The sequence below is a fragment of the Chiloscyllium punctatum genome, chromosome 38, assembly GCF_047496795.1.
Source record: "Chiloscyllium punctatum isolate Juve2018m chromosome 38, sChiPun1.3, whole genome shotgun sequence".
In the NCBI taxonomy this organism is placed as follows: Eukaryota; Metazoa; Chordata; class Chondrichthyes; order Orectolobiformes; family Hemiscylliidae; genus Chiloscyllium; species Chiloscyllium punctatum.
Window position 1 is genome coordinate 59,369,640 of NC_092776.1, and position 14,731 is coordinate 59,384,370.

A 14,731-nucleotide genomic window follows, 5' to 3' on the forward strand; every position below is an offset into this window, starting at 1 on the left:
CCCCTCCCCCCCATTCCCTCCCCCCTCCCCCCATTCCCTCCCCCTCCCCCCTCCCCCCATTCCCTCCCCCCACCCCCCTCCCCCCCATTCCCTCCTCCCTCCCCCCTCCCCCCCATTCCCTCCTCCCTCCCCCCTCCCCCCCATTCCCTCGCCCCTCCCCCCCATTCCCTCCCCCCCCCCTCATTCCCCTCCCCCTCCCCCCATTCCCTCCCCCCTCCCCCTCCCCCCATTCCCTCCCCCTCCCCCTCCCCTCCCCCCATTCCCTCCCCCTCCCCCTCCCCTCCCCCATTCCCTCCCCCTCCCCCCCCCCCTCCCCCCATTTCCCTCCCCCTCCCCCCCCCTCCCCCCCATTCCCTCCCCCTCCCCCCCCCATTCCCTCCCCCTCCCCCCGCCCATTCCCTCCCCCCTCCCCCCATTCCCTCCCCCTCCCCCCTCCCCCCCATTCCCTCCCCCCTCCCCCTCCCCCCCATTCCCTCCCCCCTCCCCCCCCTCCCCCTATTCCCCTCCCCCCCCTCCCCCTATTCCCTCCCCCCCCTTCCCCCCATTCCCTCCCCCCCCTCCCCCCATTCCCTCCCCCCTCCCCCTCATTCCCTCCCCCCTATTCCCTCCCCCCCCTCTCCCTCCCCCTCCCCCCATTCCCTCCCCCCTCCCCCTCCCCCCTCCCCCCATTCCCTCCCCCCTCCCCCTCCCCCCATTCCTCCTCCCCCCTCCCCCCCATTCCCCCCCCATTCCTTCCCCCCTCCCTCCCCATTCCCCCCCCCCAATTCCTTCCCCCCCTCCCCCCTCATTCCTTCCCCCACTCCCCCCTCATTCCTTCCCCCCCTCCCCCCCTCATTCCTTCCCCTCCCCCCTCATTCCCCCCCATTCCTTCCCCTCCCCCCTCATTCATTCCCCCCCCATTCCCTCTCCCCCTCATTTTCCCCCCTTCCCCTCCCTCCCCCGACCATTACACCCCCCTCCTTTCCCCCATCTCTGTGCTGTCTCTCCCTCTGAGCATGTGCGGCGGACGCTGCCCTCTGACCCTGGTGCCCACGTGACTCTGGGGGGGTTGGGCAGCGCTGGCCAAGATGGCGGACGGGGATCATCTCCGGAAGAGAGCCCGGCTCGATGCTCCCGACCCGGCCCCGGGCCCAACCTCCACCACCACCCCAACCGGCACCGGGGAGCACAGGCAGAGAGCGGCCGGGACCCAGCAGCAGGCCTCCGGGGCCGACACCCAGCACGATCCGCAGCCGAATGAGATCCCGGAGAGCGGGTCGGCACCAGGAGCAGGTACAGCGGCTTGAAGTGGGGAGGATGTGGGGGAGGGGGAGGTGGGTGAGGGGCATTGGGAGCAAGGAATTGGGGGAGTGGAGGGGCGGGGCCGGGGAGTGGAGGGGCGGGGCCGGGGAGTGGAGGGGCGGGGCCGGGGCGTGGAGGGGCGGGGCCGTGGAGGGGCGGGGCCGGGGAGTGGAGGGGCGGGCTGGGGTGTGGAGGGGCGGGGCGGGGAGAGGAGTGGAGGGGCGGGGCTGGGGAGTGGAGGGGCGGGGCTGGGGAGAGGAGAGGAGGGGCGGGGCTGGGGAGAGGAGGGGCGGGGCTGGGGAGGGGCTGGGGAGTGGAGGGGCGGGGCTGGGGAGTGGAGGGGCGGAGCTGGGGTGAGGAGAGGCGGGGCTTTGGGTGAGTGGGGAGGGGGGGCTGGGGGTGGTGAGGGAGGGGTTGGGGAGAGGAGGGGCGGGGCTTTGGGTGAGTGGGGAGGGAGGGTGGGGGCGGGGCTTTGGGTGAGTGGGGAGGGAGGGTGGGGGCGGGGCTTTGGGTGAGTGGGGAGGGAGGGTGGGGGCGGGGCTTTGGGTGAGTGGGGAGGGAGGGGCTGGGGAGTGGAGGGGCGGGGCTGGGGAGTGGAGGGGCGGGGCTGGGGAGTGGAGGGGAGAGGAGGGGCGGGGCTGGGGAGAGGAGGGGCAGAGCTGGGGAGAGGAGGGGCGGGGCTTTGGGTGAGTGGGGAGGGGGGGCTGGGGTGGTGAGGGAGGGGCTGGGGAGAGGAGGGGTGGGGCTTTGGGTGAGTGGGGAGGGAGGTGGGGGCGGGGCTTTGGGTGAGTGGGGAGGGAGGGGCTGGGGAGGGTGGGGGCGGGGCTTTGGGTGAGTCGGGCGGGGCTTTGGGGGGCAGGGAGAGGTGAGGGATAGATTGGGGAGTATGTGGGAGGGAGGGGAGTGATTGACGTCTGCGAGGATGGCTGAGACAGATTGGAAATGGGGATTTGAGGGGAGAGATGTTTAGAAATGGGGAGGTGGTACCGAGTTTGGTCAGGGAGTATTGAAGGTGGGCTGGCACATTAGGATTTGCCAAGGGTCTGGGATGGTTCTGGACATTGTGGAGAGGAGTGGAGTGGCAACAAATGTGGAGAGCCACCAAATGCAGGTGGGGTAATCAGGGGTACAATTGGCAAAGGGAAGGGGATGGCTGCTGAATGACTGTCAAATGATAGGCAGTGAACAGGGCAGGCGATGGCTGAGTGGTATTACCACTAGACACAGGCAGTGTTCTGCATTCATATCCCACCATGGCAGATGGAGAACTTTGAATTCATCAGAGTCTAATGATTGCTGTGAACCCATTGTCAATTGACAGAAAAACTTGTTTGGTTCGCTAATGTCCTTTAGGGAAAGTTACCAATGTCCTTATCTGGTGGGCTTACATGTGACCTTAGACCGACAGCAATATGGTTAACTTTTCCCCTGCCATCTACAACTGACTTGTGAAAATCATTAGAAAGTCTCTCAGAAACCAGGCGACTACCTGGTTTTGACTTAGGCACCAGAAAAGGCACCAACAAACATAGCTTTGCCAATTCTGTGAAATCGTCTTGACAAGCATCTGAAGACTGGTGCCAAAATTGGAAAGCTGCCTCTGAGATTAATCAAGTAACAGCCTGACATAGTCTCACTCATAGAATCATATCTTCCAAATGATGTCCCACCATCAGGCGGCACAGTGGTGTATAGTTGGGAGGGAGTTGCCCTGTGAGTCCTCAACATTGACTCTGAACCCCATGAAGTCCCTCAGCACCAGGCCAAACATGGTCAAAAACATTTCCTGCAAATTATCATATGTCTTCCTTCCTTGGCTGATGAATCAATACTCCTCCATGTTGAACAATACTTGGAGGAAGGAATGAGGTGGGCAAAGTGTACCCTAGGTGTGGGGTATCTCGGCAGCAGTACTACTGATCATGTCAGTTTCTAAAGAACATAGCTGCTAAACTGAACCTTTGGCAGGTTGTGGGAGAACCAACAAGGGAAAACGTAGTTGACCTCACCCTCACCAATCTCATCCTCTCAAATCTGCTATCCCAGATACATTTGTCCATGACAGTATTAAGTAAGCGTGACAACTGCACAGTCCTTGTTGGATACAAAGTTCAGTCGTCTTGTTGCGAATGCCCTCCCATCGTGTTGTGTGGCACTAAATGAGACAGACTTTAACTACATCTAGCAACTCAAGACTGGGCATCCATGATGCCATGGGTCACTGGCAGCAGCAGCAACAGAATTGCATTCAAACACAATGTGCAACCTCCTGCCCTGGCATAATTCCCCTCTCTACCATTGACATCAAGCCAGGGAATCAACCCTGGCTCAGTGGAGAGTGCAGGATGGCCTGTTAGAAGCAGCACCAGGCAGACCTAAAAATGAGGTGACAACCTGGGAAAAGACAAAGCAGGACTCCTTGTGTACCAAATAGCATAAGCAGTGATAGACAGAGCTAAGTGCTTCCACAATCAACGGATCCGATCTAAGCTCTGCAGTCCAGCCATATCCAGTCCTGAGTGGTGGTGGACAATTAAACAACTCACTGGAGGAGGCTGCACAAATAATCCCATCCTCAACAATGGTGTTGGCCAGCACACTAATGTAAAAGCATTTACAAAAAATCTTCAACCAATGTTGCCAAGCGGATGATCCATCTCAGCCTCCTCCAGGGGTGCCCATCATCATAGATGTCTGTCATCAGCCAATTCAGTTCAGTCCATGTGAGGTCAAGAAACGGTTGAAGATATTAGATCCTGTTAAGATTCTGGGCCCTTACAACATTCTGATGATAGTACTAAGTTCGGTGCTCCACAACTTGCTACACCTTTGGTCAAACTGTTCCAGTACAGATACAATACTGGCATCTACTTGACCATGTGGAAAATTGCGTGGGTGGCTCCTGTACTCTCAAAGCAGGACCTGTCCAACGCGGGCAGTTATCTTCCCATCAGTCTGATCTCAATCGTCAGCAAAGTGTTGGGAGGTGCCATTGTCCATGCAGTACTTGCTTAACAATAACTTGCCCAGTAATGCCCAGTTTGGTTTCCACCAGGGCCATTCAACTCCTGTGTTCATTACAGACTTAGTTCAAATATGAACAAAAGGGCTGAAATCTTGAAGTGAAAGTTACTACTCTTGAAATGCAGGCTGCATTTGACTAAGTGTTACATCAAGATGCCCTGCAAAACTGGAGTCAGTGGGAATTAGACAAAATTTCTCTGTTGGTTGGAATCATGTTGGTTGTGGTTCTTGGTGGTCAGACATCTGAATTCTAAGACCTCTTTGCAGTAGGATGCTTGGCCCAAACATCTTCAACTGCTTCTTAAATGACCTTATGCACTTCTGTCCTTATGATTTGAGGTATATTTGTCGATGGTTCTGACCATTGTAGAGTCATTCACAATTCCTCAGATTGAAGTAGTTCATGTTTCAATGAAGCAAAACTTGGATAATGTATAAGTTTAGTCTAAAAGGTGCCAAGTAACATTTGTGTCACACATTGAGAATTTAACCATTGCCTCTTGAGATTCAATGAAATTACCACCCTGAGTCTCTTCACTCACCATTTCTGGGGTTACCACAGACCAGAAACTGATCTGGACTAGCCATATAAGTAGAGTGGTGCTGGAAAAGCACAGCAGGTCAGGCAGCATCCGAGGAGCAGGAGAGCTGACGTTTTGGGCAAAAGCCCTTCATCAGGAATAGAGGCAGGATGGCTGCATGGTGGAGAGATAAATGAGAGGGGGGGGGGGCGGGGGGGGGTAGGGGCAGGGGTAGGGGTAGGGGTGGGGGTGGGGGGGGGTTGCGGGTGTGGCGACAGTAGCATCGAGTACAATAGGTGAATGGGGGGGGGGGGGGGGGGGGGGGGGGGGGGAGGGGGGGGGGGGAGGTGATAGGTCAGGGAGGAGGGTGGAGTGGAGAGGTGGAAAGGAAGGTAGGACAGGTCATGAGGGTAGTGCTGAGCTGGAAGGTTGGAGCTGGAGTGAGGTGGGGGAAGGGGAAATGAGGAAACTGGTGAAATCCACATTGATGCCCTGGGTTGAACAAGGACAGAACCCCCCTGGTGCTCACCTTCCACCCTACCAACCTTCGCATAAACCACATCATCCGACGATATTTCCGCCACCTCCAAACGGACCCCACCACCAGGGATATATTTCCCTTCCCACCCCTTTCCGCCTTCCGCACAGACCGTTCCCTCCGTGACTACCTGGTTAGGTCCACTCCGCCCACCGCCCCCCCCCCCCCCCCCCCCCCCCCCCCCCCCCCAACCAACAACCCACCCTCCTGTCCTGGCACCTTCCCCTGCCACCGCAGGAACTGTAAAACCTGTGCCACACCTCCTCCCTCACCTCCATCCAGCCTTCCACATCCATCAAAGTTTTACCTGCACATCCACTAATATCATTTATTGTATCCGTTGCTCCCGATGCGGTCTCCTCTACATTGGGGAGACTGGATGCCTCCTAGTAGAGGGCTTTAGGGAACATCTCTGGGACACCCGCACCAATCAACCCCACCGCCCTGTGGCCCAATGTTTCAACTCCCTCTCCCACTCAGCCGAGGACATGGAGGTCCTGGGCCTCCTTCACCGCCGCTCCCTCACCACCAGACGCCTGGAGGAAGAACGCCTCATCTTCAGCCTCAGAATACTTCAACCCCAGGGCATCAATGTGGACTTCAACAGTTTCCTCATTTCCCCTTCATTCCTCCCCGCGCTCCCCCCCCCACCATTCCACACTTCCAGCTCAGCACCGTCCCCATGACCTGTCTTACTTTCCACCTATCCACTCCACCCTCCTCTCTGACCTATCACCTTCATCCCCACCCTCATTCACCTATTGTACTCTTTGCTACCTTCTCCCCAGCCCCATCCCCCCTTCTCCACCCCCCCCCCCCCTCCCCCATTTATCTCTCCACCCTGAAGGCTCCCTGCCTGTATTCCTGATGAAGTGCTTTTGCCCAAAATGTCAATTGTCCTGCTCCTCGGATGAATCTCCTCCTTCGACAGCATCTTCCAAACCCACAACCGCTAGCATCTAGAAAGATAAGGACAGCAGGCATGTGGAAACACCAGTTGAAAATTCCCCTCCAAACTACTCATCACTTTGGAAATATATTGCCAGTCTTTCCCTGTCGCTGGGTTAAAATCCAGGAATGTCTTTCCTAACCTTCTCAAGGGTAACTAGGGATGGAAATGAATGCTGGCCCAGCCAATCACACCCACAATGCATGAAAGGATTTTTTTTAAAATCAGCAATTGAATCTCCAAAAGCTGCATGGTCACAATGTGTTGTGACCTTCTTTCTGAACTGAATTGTTGACCAATGAACAATCTACCTTTTCTGGTTTTGAAAGGAGTTCAATACTTACATGCAGGAATATCTTACATGCATCTCTCAAGGCTAGAAGTGGGCAGTGTCATCATTATGGCATATATGCATACCTTGCATGACCTGTAAGCAATGAGACCAGGAGTGGGTCGTTTGGACCCTCAAGCCTGTTTTGCCATTCAATATGAAATATTCCTTATGTCCATTTTCCTGCGTTTTCCCCGTAACCCTTGGTTCCCTCACGGAGCAAGATGTTTTCTATTTCAGCCTTAAATATTCATATGGACTCTGCCCCCACAGCTTTCTGTGGCGAGGAGTTCCAAAGACCGCTGGAGAAGAAATTCATCCTTGTCTCAGCATTAAAGTGGCTCTCCTTTATTTCTGAGACTACGCCCTCTGGTCCTAGACTCTCCCCTGTGGGGAATCATCCTCTCAGCATTTACCCTATCAAGCCTCTTGGAATCCCTCTAGATCACATCTCATTCTTCGACAATTCCAGAATTCACAACCTGGAAACAGGCCATCAGCCCAACTAGTGCATTTGCATCATTTCAACCACTTTTCTCCCTACTCCACCTCAATGATACAACATAATATTGTTCCTTCCTTCCTTCCTCCTCTACTTAACAGTGCTAGCATAAGTTAAAGCTATGGTTAAAGTTCAGTTATAAAAGTTGCAGAGCAAATTGTCACTGTGCTATACCCGCAAAATTCCATGGAAGATGGTTGAATAGTTGATGTCTATCGTGAGATTTTATAAGCTAACTATTCTAACTCAAAACTTAGTTTTAAGGTTAGTTCTTTGAGAAGGTGACCAAGGAAGTGGACGAGGGTAAAGCGGTAGATGTGGTGTATATGGATTTTAGCAAGGCGTTCGATAAGGTACCCCATGGTAGGCTACTGCAAAAATTACGGAGGTATGGCATTGAGGTGCATTAGAGATTTGGATTAGGAATTGGCTGGCTGGAAGGAGACAGAGGGTAGTAGTTGATGGTATAGGTTCATCTTGGAGTGCAGTTACTAGCGGTGTTCCGCAAGGATCTGTTTTGGGACCATTGCTGTTTGTCATTTTTATAAATGACCTGGAGGAGGGGCTTGAAGGCTGGGTGAGCAAGTTTGCGGATGATACGAAAGTCGGTGGAGTGGTGGACAGCGAAGAAGGATGTGGCAGGTTACAACGGGATATAGATAAGTTGCAGAGCTGGGCAGAAAGGTGGCAAATGGAGTTCAATGTAGCTAAGTGTGAAGTCATTCACTTTGGTAGGAGTAACAAGAAGATGGATTACTGGGCTAATGGTAGGCTACTTGGTAGTGTGGATGAGCAGAGGGATCTTGGTGTCCATGCACACAGATCTCTGAAAGTTGCCACCCAGGTAAATAGTGCGGTGAAGAAGGCATATGGCATACTGGGCTTTATTGGTAGAGGAATTGATTTCCAGAGTCCTGAGGTCATGTTGCAGTTGTGTAAGACTCAGGTGCGGCCTTATCTGGAGTATTGTGTGCAGTTTTGGTCGCCATACTATAGGAAGGATGTGGAGGCACTGAAACGGGTGCAGAGGAGGTTTACCAGGATGTTGCCTGGTATGGTAGGAAGATCATATGAGGAAAGGCTGAGACACTTGGGGCTGTTCTCATTGGAGAAGAGAAGGTTTAGGGGTGACTTGATGGAGGTGTACAAGATGATTAGGGGTTTAGATAGGGTTGACAGTGAGAACCTTTTTCCGCGTATGGAGTCAGCTGTTACTAGGGGACATAGCTTTAAATTAAGTAGAGGTTGGTATAGGACAGATGTTAGGGGTAGAATTTTTACTCAGCGGGTTGTGAGTTCATGGAATGCCCTGCCAGTATCAGTGGTGGACTCTCCCTCTTTATGGGCATTTAAGCGGGCATTGGACAAGCATATGGAGGTTATTGGGCTAGAGTAGGTTAGGTAGGCTTCGGTCGGTGCAACATCGAGTGCCAAAGGGCCTGTACTGCGCTGTATTTTTCTATGTTCTATGTTCTATGTTCTAGAATGAATTGATGTTTTGAGTTTATTTGTAATATCATTAGTTGACATTTGGCTTCAATTAACTGGGTGTTTGCCAGGTGAGGAGGAAACATGTCTGAGAATGCTTCACAGTAAAGTATGGGGTCAGCACAGTGATTCAGTGGTTTGCACTGCTGCCTCTCAGAACTAGGGATCCGGTTCAGTTTCCCTCTTGGGCAACTGTCTGTGTGGAGTTTGCACATTCTTCCTGTGTCTGTTAGTTTCCTCTGGGTGCTCTGATTTCCTCCCAGTGTGTCCAATCCTTTGATAATCTTATATGTCTCAATCAGATCCCCTCTCAGTCTTCTAAACTCAAGGGTATACAAGCCCAGTCACTTCAGTCTTTCAGCGTATGGTAGTCCCGCCATTCCAGGAATTGACCTTGTGAACCTACGCTGCACTCCTTCAATAGCCAGAATGTCTTTCCTCAAATTTGGAAACCAGAACTGCACACAATACTCCAGATGTGGTCTCACCAGGGCCCTGTACAGCTGCAGAAGAACCTCTTTGCTTCTGCATAATGTCTAGGGGTGTTCAGGCTATGTGGATTAGCCAGGGATAGGGGAATGGGTCTGGGTGGGCTGCTCTTTGTGGAGGGTTGGTGTGGACTTTATGGGCTGAATAGCCTGCTTTCACACTGTAAGAATTCTGTTGATTCTATGAATAGACAGCAAGCTGAAGGAAAGGAATTGTTTCATAAAACTTACACATGGGTAGCGGCAAAGCAAGGGGAAATAATTTCACGAAGAAGTTCTGGTCATCAATAGAGGAACACAAGGTGGGCAGATGTAATGAGGCCGTTGTTAGGGAGTAAGCTGATTGATATGCTACTAAAACGATCAAAAAATGTAAAGTAGACATTTTAAAAAGTGTTTGCATTTTAAAGGTTGTGGACAGCTTTGTTTGTTTTAGAATATAGTTTGAAGCAGGGAGGGTGCTGTGCATGTGGTACAGTGCAGAATGACTTTCAGAGTTTAAAGAGGCCCTTTAGCCCATCTTCTCTGTGCCAGTCATCAAGTACCTACCTACTCTAATCCCATGTTCCTGTACCTGTCCCTTGGTCTTGTATGCTATATTGTTTCAAGTACTGTACTCATGTAAATACTTCTTAAATGTTGAGGTGTGAATTCTACCACCTTTGCAAGCAGTGAGTTCCAAATAACCATTACCCTCTCTGAAAAACATTTTCCTCAAATCTTCATGCTGCTTCCTATGGCTTTTGACTATTGACCTGTTAAATAAGAGAAAAGGTTTCTTCCTGTATACCCTACCTTTCCCTTCAATTTTGCATACTTCACTCCAGTTCCCTCATCAGTCTTTTCTGCTCTAAGGAAAATAACCCCAGCCTTTGTAGTTGAAACACTTCAGCCCGTGCAACCCTCTTTAATGCAATCATGTCCTTTTTATGCTGCGCTGGCCAGAACAGCACACAGTACTTCAGCTATGGCCTAGCCAAATTTTTATACTGCTCCATCATAACCTCCCTGCTTTACTTTCAGTACCTCAAGCTAATAAAGACGAGTCTCTCATATGCTGCTTTACCCAGCTTATCCAGCTGCCAGTTGCCTTCAGGATCTATTGGCATGCGATCCCTCTGATGCTCTGTACTACCTAGGGTCCTACCATTCATCGTGTATTCCCTTGTCTTGTTATTCCTCTCAAATTTGCTGTTGTACAACAGACCAATCTGTTCATATTGTCCCTAGTTTTTAAGACTTTCCTCCACTCCAACAATTTTTGTGACATTTGTAAATTTACTGATCATACCTCCAGTATTAATGTCGAGATCACCTTTGTACTCTACAAACAGCAAGAGACCTAGTGCCAAACCCTGTGGTATGCCACTAGACACAGACTTGCAGACACCAAAAAAAACCCTTCAACCATTATCCTCTGCCTCCTGCCCTTGAACCAATTTTGAGTCGAATTTATCAAATTGTACTGGACCCCTGCAGATCCTGACTTTTGCGACTATTCTTCCTTGTAAATTCATGCCAAAAGCCTTGAAGTCCAGGCAGACTACATCAGCTGCACTAGCCTCATCTATACACCTTGTTACCACTATGAAAAATTCAATTAAATTGATTCGACATGATCTCCCCCAGCTGTTTGGCATGTGCCTCATCCAGAATGGGTGCTAGGTTTGTGACAACCATTACGAGATTGTAAAGTCCACCATATAACATAAAGTAGAACACGTAACAGTGGCAGATGTATACTTAAATATAATTAACACTTTCTGGGGCATGTTCAATGTTGTATTTAATATATAGAAAGCTTCTTTTGGGTGACTGCTGCATAACCTGGGATATGACTCACCTCTATTACTGTCTGGCTTCAGTCTTTATCTTCAGTGATGCAAGCATAGAATCGAAGCTGTGGGAGTGTACGATTAGACACAGTCTTAAACCACAGTAGGAAATAAAAGGCCCCATAGATCATAGGTGCAGAAAATTCTGAATACTGTACCATCTCCCCCAGAATTACCATGAAATACAAATCTTGGTTGATATCAAAAACTGTTTGGATTGCTGTTTGCAAATTGGCTGCCAACTTTCCTCTGTTTTAACATTTCATAAAGTATTGCTGGAAAAAATGCACATTTTGTTGAGATTAGTTATACCCAACCAATTTGCACTTCCAAATTAATAACGGTCCAGCATTAAATGTGATTATATGATTGGACAGCATTTACTAATATTCTGTAAAAAAAAAACACCGACATCTAGTCAGGTGCTCATGATAGGTACTGGAACCTAATACATAAGGTTAGTTCCTAGAACATCTACAGTATGGAAGCAGGCCATTCAGCCAATAAAGTCCGCAGCAACCAAGTGAAGAACATCCCACATTTCTCCTGGCTCATCTAACCTGCACGTCATGGGCAATTTAGCAAGGCCAGCCCACCTAATTTGCATCCTCTGTGGGAGGAAACCGACACACAGAGAATATGCAAACTGCCTACAGGCAGTCACCCAAAGGTAGAATTGAACCCAGGTCCCTGGCGCTGTGATGCAGCAGTATTTACAGGCAAAGGGAGGTGTCTGCCTGCCTAAGCACAGGGAGTCGACGCAGTAAGGGGGCTCTGCTGAGCCCCCCCGCTAAATATGTGGATAGTAATCATACAGACCTGTATATATGAATGATTACTCATCTCTGTATGCAAAGAAATGGAATGCTTACGTATGTATGGCATGACCAATTGTACAGATCATCAAAATATTTTATGAATAAAGTATATTTTTGAAATAACAAAAAAAAGATTGTGCGCTCACTATGTTTGTTTCCTATTAACAAACTAGGTGACTACCGTTCTCGAGTAGGTTCTCAATCCAATGGAATCAATTTGGAGTCTACTCACCTGGTTTAAAATCTAAACAAAGCCCGGTAGTTAACAGTCCGTCATCGACTTGTGCATTCTCCGTGTCAATTCCTGTACCAGTCAGTGTGCTTACTAACCACTCAACACTGCTCTCTCAATAAATGTCTTTCCTTTACTTTGGTATTTCTTGCAAATTGCACTGATAAATTCAAGATGAAAAGCTTTGACTAGATATGTCCTTTCAACAATTTCAAATTCTGTATCACCAAATGACTTGTCCAAAGAGTACTTAAATTATTAGACAGTTTGGAACATCCTGAGCTTATGAAAGTCACTTTATAAATGCAATTTTTAGTACTTATAATTGAGTAGCAGTTTCTGTAATATTCAACAGAAAATTTATATGTAGAAACAGAATATTCATCAAATATTCAATCACAATAATGCAGCCTGATTGATTTAAAATTGTAACTATTTTTTATTATGAACTTATTTACTATGACTGTTTAATATTTTACATAAGGGATAGACCATTTAGGACCAAGAGGAGAAGAAATTTCTTCACTGAAGCTGGTGAATCTTTGAAATTCTCTACACTGAGTCGCTGACATTTTTCAAACCAGAGATTGATAGATTCTAGTTACAAGATACATTGAGATTGGAGATACAAGAAGGTGGCATTGAAGTAGAAGATCAGCCATGATTGAATAGCAGAGAAGGCTCCATAGCCCACTCCTGCTCATATTAAATATGCTTCACTTGCAGTAAATGCTAACACATTGGTTAGGAAGGTCTGATCATTATCAATACGAATCTTATTAACTTTCTTTCCATGCTCACAACAGTGAATTTTATTGGATCCAACAAACTAATCAACATGATGGACTGTCATTAGCTTTCTGTTGAACAGGTCACAACTTTGGTTGAAGTTTTGGATGGAGTTACAATTGCTGTGTAATTTACCAAGTCATCCAATATTTCTCATTAGTCATCTGCCAGGCAGAATGATTGTTTCAACCTATTATGTGTATATGCTGAGTGTGTGTTACTTTTGAGTTTTTGCATGATCTATTTTCTCCTCAAATAACCACACAATGAGAAGCTCTCTGTCCAATTGTAACGTCTGCTGAGTGACAGTGCATTTGTGGCTAGAGCAGAGATTAAATGAAGTATTTTTGTGGTTAAGGGTGCACCTTAAAATGGGATTCCAGTAGATGACCCAGTTAGTAGCACACCAGGATGGGGAGCCAGATGAACAGCCCCTATTACATGATCCTGCTTGGCATAAGATTGGGATGGCCAATTGATTATTTTCTCATAAAAACTAACTTTTGTTAAGCGTAGTTTTACAGTGTTTGTCCTTTAAATTTCAGCCAGCTTATCTGGAGGATATGAGGTAAATGCTGCTTCTGAGGAAATTGTTCCAAATGGGGTTCGTTCTTGGGAAAGTGATGACGATGACAAAACATCCCATGCAAGCTCAAGTGACTGGACTCCACGTACCCGGATAGGTACAGGTCAATATGTAATTAATGGATTATTTTACTTAGAGAAGAGTTGGAAGCTCAAATGCTTAATTCATGCACAAGTTACTTTTCATCTCTATATAGTATGATTTTATTGGCACTTGGTGTGCTCAGTAGAGTGCAATTCATTTTCTTGCTGTTGACTCCTATTCTCTCCTACCTCACCTCTTTCTGTTGTCAACTGCTCTAAAATTTTCTTCTGAAACTCCCTGCTTTACAGCATGCAGCTTAGCATAGTGAAACTGTTTGATCTTAGTGTTTCAAGCTTTGTTTTTAAAACAGTGTATCTTAAAAACTGTGATGGTGTCAACTGGAGTATATGTTCCTCTTCACCAGTGAATATATCTTGCAGCATCCAGTTAAATACATGATGAGGAGATGCCGATGTTGGACTGGGGTGGACAAAGTTAAAAATCACACAACTTCAGGTTATAGACCAACAGGTTTATTTGGAAGTACAAGTTTTCAGAGCACTGCTCTTTTTTTCAGGTAGCTAGTGGGGCAGGATCACAAGACACAGAATTTATAGCATAAGATCATTGTGTCATGCAACTGATACAATATATTGAACAAACCTGTTAAGTCTTTCATCTTTTAGAATGGATTGCAGGTTTCGATTCATTCATATGTAAATCCCAGAACTTCTTTCAAGTCACATTCCTGAGATAACTAAAAGTTTCATATAAAAAAAAGTTACATGTCAGTTCAGGCAATGCACTAAAGGTGTGAAATTAGAGTCTGTCTGGATTCCAATCTTGAGTCAGATTGGTTCTATTTCCAAAGTAGGAATTTATAAAATGTTACTTGGATTGACAGCCTTCAGATTGTGTGCTTTTGAGCAAACTAGAGCATATCTGTAAATACAGGCATGTAGCCTGGGCATATTTCCCACTGTACTACCATCATCAAACTTAGGGAAACAACACTGGTTCAATGAGGAATCCTGGCAGGCATGCCAAGCAGCACCAAGCATATGTAAAAATGAAGTAGTCAACCTGGTGAAGCTACAAAACAGAACTGCTTGCATGCCAAATTGCAGAATCTACATGCCATAGATGGAGCTAAACAATCCAAACCACTCACCATTCTGACTTGGAAATATATTGCCATTTCTTTCACTGTCATTGGGTCAAAATTCTGGAACTCCCTCCCTAATGGCATTGTGGGTCTACCTACAGCACATGGACTGCAACAATTCAAGAAGGCAGCTCAACGCCACTTTTTTAAGGCCAATAAG

The 14,731-nt window shown here is 48.4% G+C and overlaps 1 protein-coding gene across 2 annotated transcripts in view; it reads left to right on the forward strand.

Annotated features, from left to right (window-relative positions):
• The first annotated feature begins 1,030 nt into the window (after window positions 1-1,030).
• Window positions 1,031-14,731, forward strand: part of sirt1 (sirtuin 1) — a 34,663-nt gene continuing 20,962 nt past the window's right edge. Inside the window, exons 1-2 of one of the 2 annotated variants that reach the window (XM_072557960.1) lie at window positions 1,031-1,272; window positions 13,342-13,485. In XM_072557960.1, coding sequence (XP_072414061.1) covers window positions 1,068-1,272; window positions 13,342-13,485 — 349 coding nt within the window. In that variant the 5' untranslated portion in view covers window positions 1,031-1,067. The remainder of the gene's footprint in view (window positions 1,273-13,341; window positions 13,486-14,731) is intronic. The other variant, XM_072557961.1, reaches the window with a different exon arrangement.